Source organism: Myodes glareolus, chromosome 4 (genome assembly GCF_982192425.1).
Source record: "Myodes glareolus chromosome 4, mMyoGla1.1, whole genome shotgun sequence".
Classification (NCBI taxonomy): domain Eukaryota; kingdom Metazoa; phylum Chordata; class Mammalia; order Rodentia; family Cricetidae; genus Myodes; species Myodes glareolus.
Window position 1 is genome coordinate 87,250,627 of NC_142029.1, and position 2,521 is coordinate 87,253,147.

Consider the following 2,521-nt stretch of genomic DNA (forward strand, 5'->3'; position numbering starts at 1 on the left):
AAAATTTTAAATATGTATAAAACAGCCAAATTTTAAAATATCCCCCCAAATACAAGTCATTTTTATTTTTATTAGATATGAATTTAAGTAAAACATTATATATATATATATATTTATTTTTCTTGCAATCTACATTAATTAGGAGTTATGTATGTAAATGATGAGTTTTTCTGATTTTAATTGTAGATGAAAAGTTAAATTCTGCATATTTTGTTTATGAATAACAATGATAAGTACATAAATATCTATTGTGTGATGAATAAATTGAAGAAACCATACATCATCTGACATATTTGCAATGTCTTTTTAGCATGAACATGCAAAATCTATTGCTTTATAAATTTAAAATATAAAAATAATTAAACAGAGTCTCAATGAGAAGCAATGAATTCAGATACAATATTCCTGATTGAAACCATACAAATCAAAAACCTTCTTGTCATCTTCTAGCCAGCTTCCCAACATTATCATAACCATTTTCTACTGTAAAATGAGAAAGCACCAATTGTTTGTCATTTTTAGTTTTAGATATGGAAGGTTTCAATGTTTAGTAACATAAAATTTGTTGTGCTTTTATAGGTGAGAAATAGCCAATAGCCTAGAATAAGAAATAGCAATGAAAAATACCTGTGTACTTATTTCTTCATGAAAATTTTACCAATTATTTGGAGTTCCTGTTAGATTTGCCAGAGTTACAGAAACAAAAATGAAATTATTCAAATAAGATATTGCAAAAGCAAGTCTACAAAATTACACATATAATAATGGGCAAATTCTCATTCACAAACAAAAACAATACTAAAAAATTTAAGTCTTCTAAATTCATACAGAAAGATTGTTTCTAATTAAAATATGTTTCTCTTCTGAAACCTATTCATTGATTTTCTTAATGCCACCTTGACATCCTTGTTCCTCAAACTGTAAATCAGGGGATTGAGCATGGGCCCAACATTAGTGTAGAAAACTGAAGATATTTTTCCTTGTTCCATAGATCCAGAAGAATATTTAAGATACATGAATGCTGCTGATCCAAAGAAAAGAGAAATGGCCATGATGTGAGAGCTACAGGTACTGAAGGCTTTTGATCTTCCTTGCGTGGATTTGATGTTTAAGATGCTGGCCAGGATGAAAATGTAGGAAATGAGAATGGTAAGGCTGGGAACTGTGATGTTAATACCCACAACTATGAGAACTACGACCTCATTGACATAGGTGCTGGTGCAAGAGAGTTGAAGGAGGGGCAAAATGTCACACAAGTAATGGTTGATAATGTTGGCATTGCAGAAGGTCAGTCTGAGCATGCAGCCTGTGTGGGCAGAGGCTCCAGCAAAACCCATCCCATAAGCAGCAAAAGATATCCCAGAACAGACTTGAGGGGACATGGTGACCTTATATAGCAGTGGGTTACATATGGCCATATAGCGATCATAGGCCATTGAAGTCAACATGTAGCATTCAGAGATGACAAAAAAGAGAAAGAGAAACAGCTGAGTCATGCATCCTATGTAAGAGATGGTATTCTTCTCACAGACAAAGTTCATCAGCATTTTGGGACTGAAGACAGAAGAGTAACAGAGATCAATGAAGGAGAGGTTAAAGAGGAAATAGTACATGGGGGTGTGCAGGTGAGGATTGAGGCCAATCAGGGTGATCAAGCCAAAGTTTCCCACCACGGTGACAATGTAGATTATAAGAAACACATAAAAGAGAGGCAACTGGAGTTCTGGACGATCTGTCAAACCAGCAAGAACAAATTCAATCACCAAGGAGCCATTTTCAGCCAGCATGCTTATCATTGAAAATCTAGGAGTGAAGAAAATTTTAATAGTGAATAAACCAGCTCTGTTTCCATGCTTTCAACAGCAGTAGAATTTGGAAAAATTGACAAAAGTTCTTTGTCATATGAATATATTATCATACTTTCAAATTATGGCAAATTTTAATTACTCTTGCCTATTTTATCTTTATAATCTGGTTATTAAAATAATATTCTTCTATCCATGCCTCAGCTTATGGACATAGATTGTCTGACCCGCATGCCTATCTTGCATACACCACACATGCATATAACACCTATCTTATATAATTGACTTATTTTGTTTAACATGATCATCTCCAGTTCCATTCATATTCAAACAATTAATATAACTGCAATACTGTTTACTATTTAAGTAATTAAACCTACATTATGTATGATGTCTCATGAACTTTACACATTGATAAACTTAGGTGATGTGATGTATCATACAAAATGCATACCCTCTTCTCGTTTATCAATTCCCATCCATTAGTTCCATTAGACAATTTAGTTCTTCTGTAATAAACAGGAGAACTTCTGTAGGACATCATCCACACAGATACTCCTTATGAAAAGAAATTACGTACCGTCTGTAAGATTTCCATGGTGCTTATTATAAGACTCTATGAAGTTAACAATTGATATAGGAAATCAAGGCTATCCACAGTAGCTTAATATTTTCACTAATTATATTCTTCCATGTCCCTTCACACTTTTTTCTAC

General features: G+C 33.1%; 1 protein-coding gene across 1 annotated transcript; it reads right to left on the reverse strand.

The window, feature by feature from the left end:
* Positions 1 to 845: 845 nt before the first annotated feature.
* On the reverse strand, positions 846 to 1,796 carry LOC125388873 (olfactory receptor 8B3). The gene has a single exon (XM_048417218.3). It carries the CDS (start codon positions 1,794 to 1,796, stop codon positions 846 to 848), a length of 951 nt encoding a protein of 316 aa, XP_048273175.2.
* Between the last annotated feature and the right edge of the window lie 725 nt (positions 1,797 to 2,521).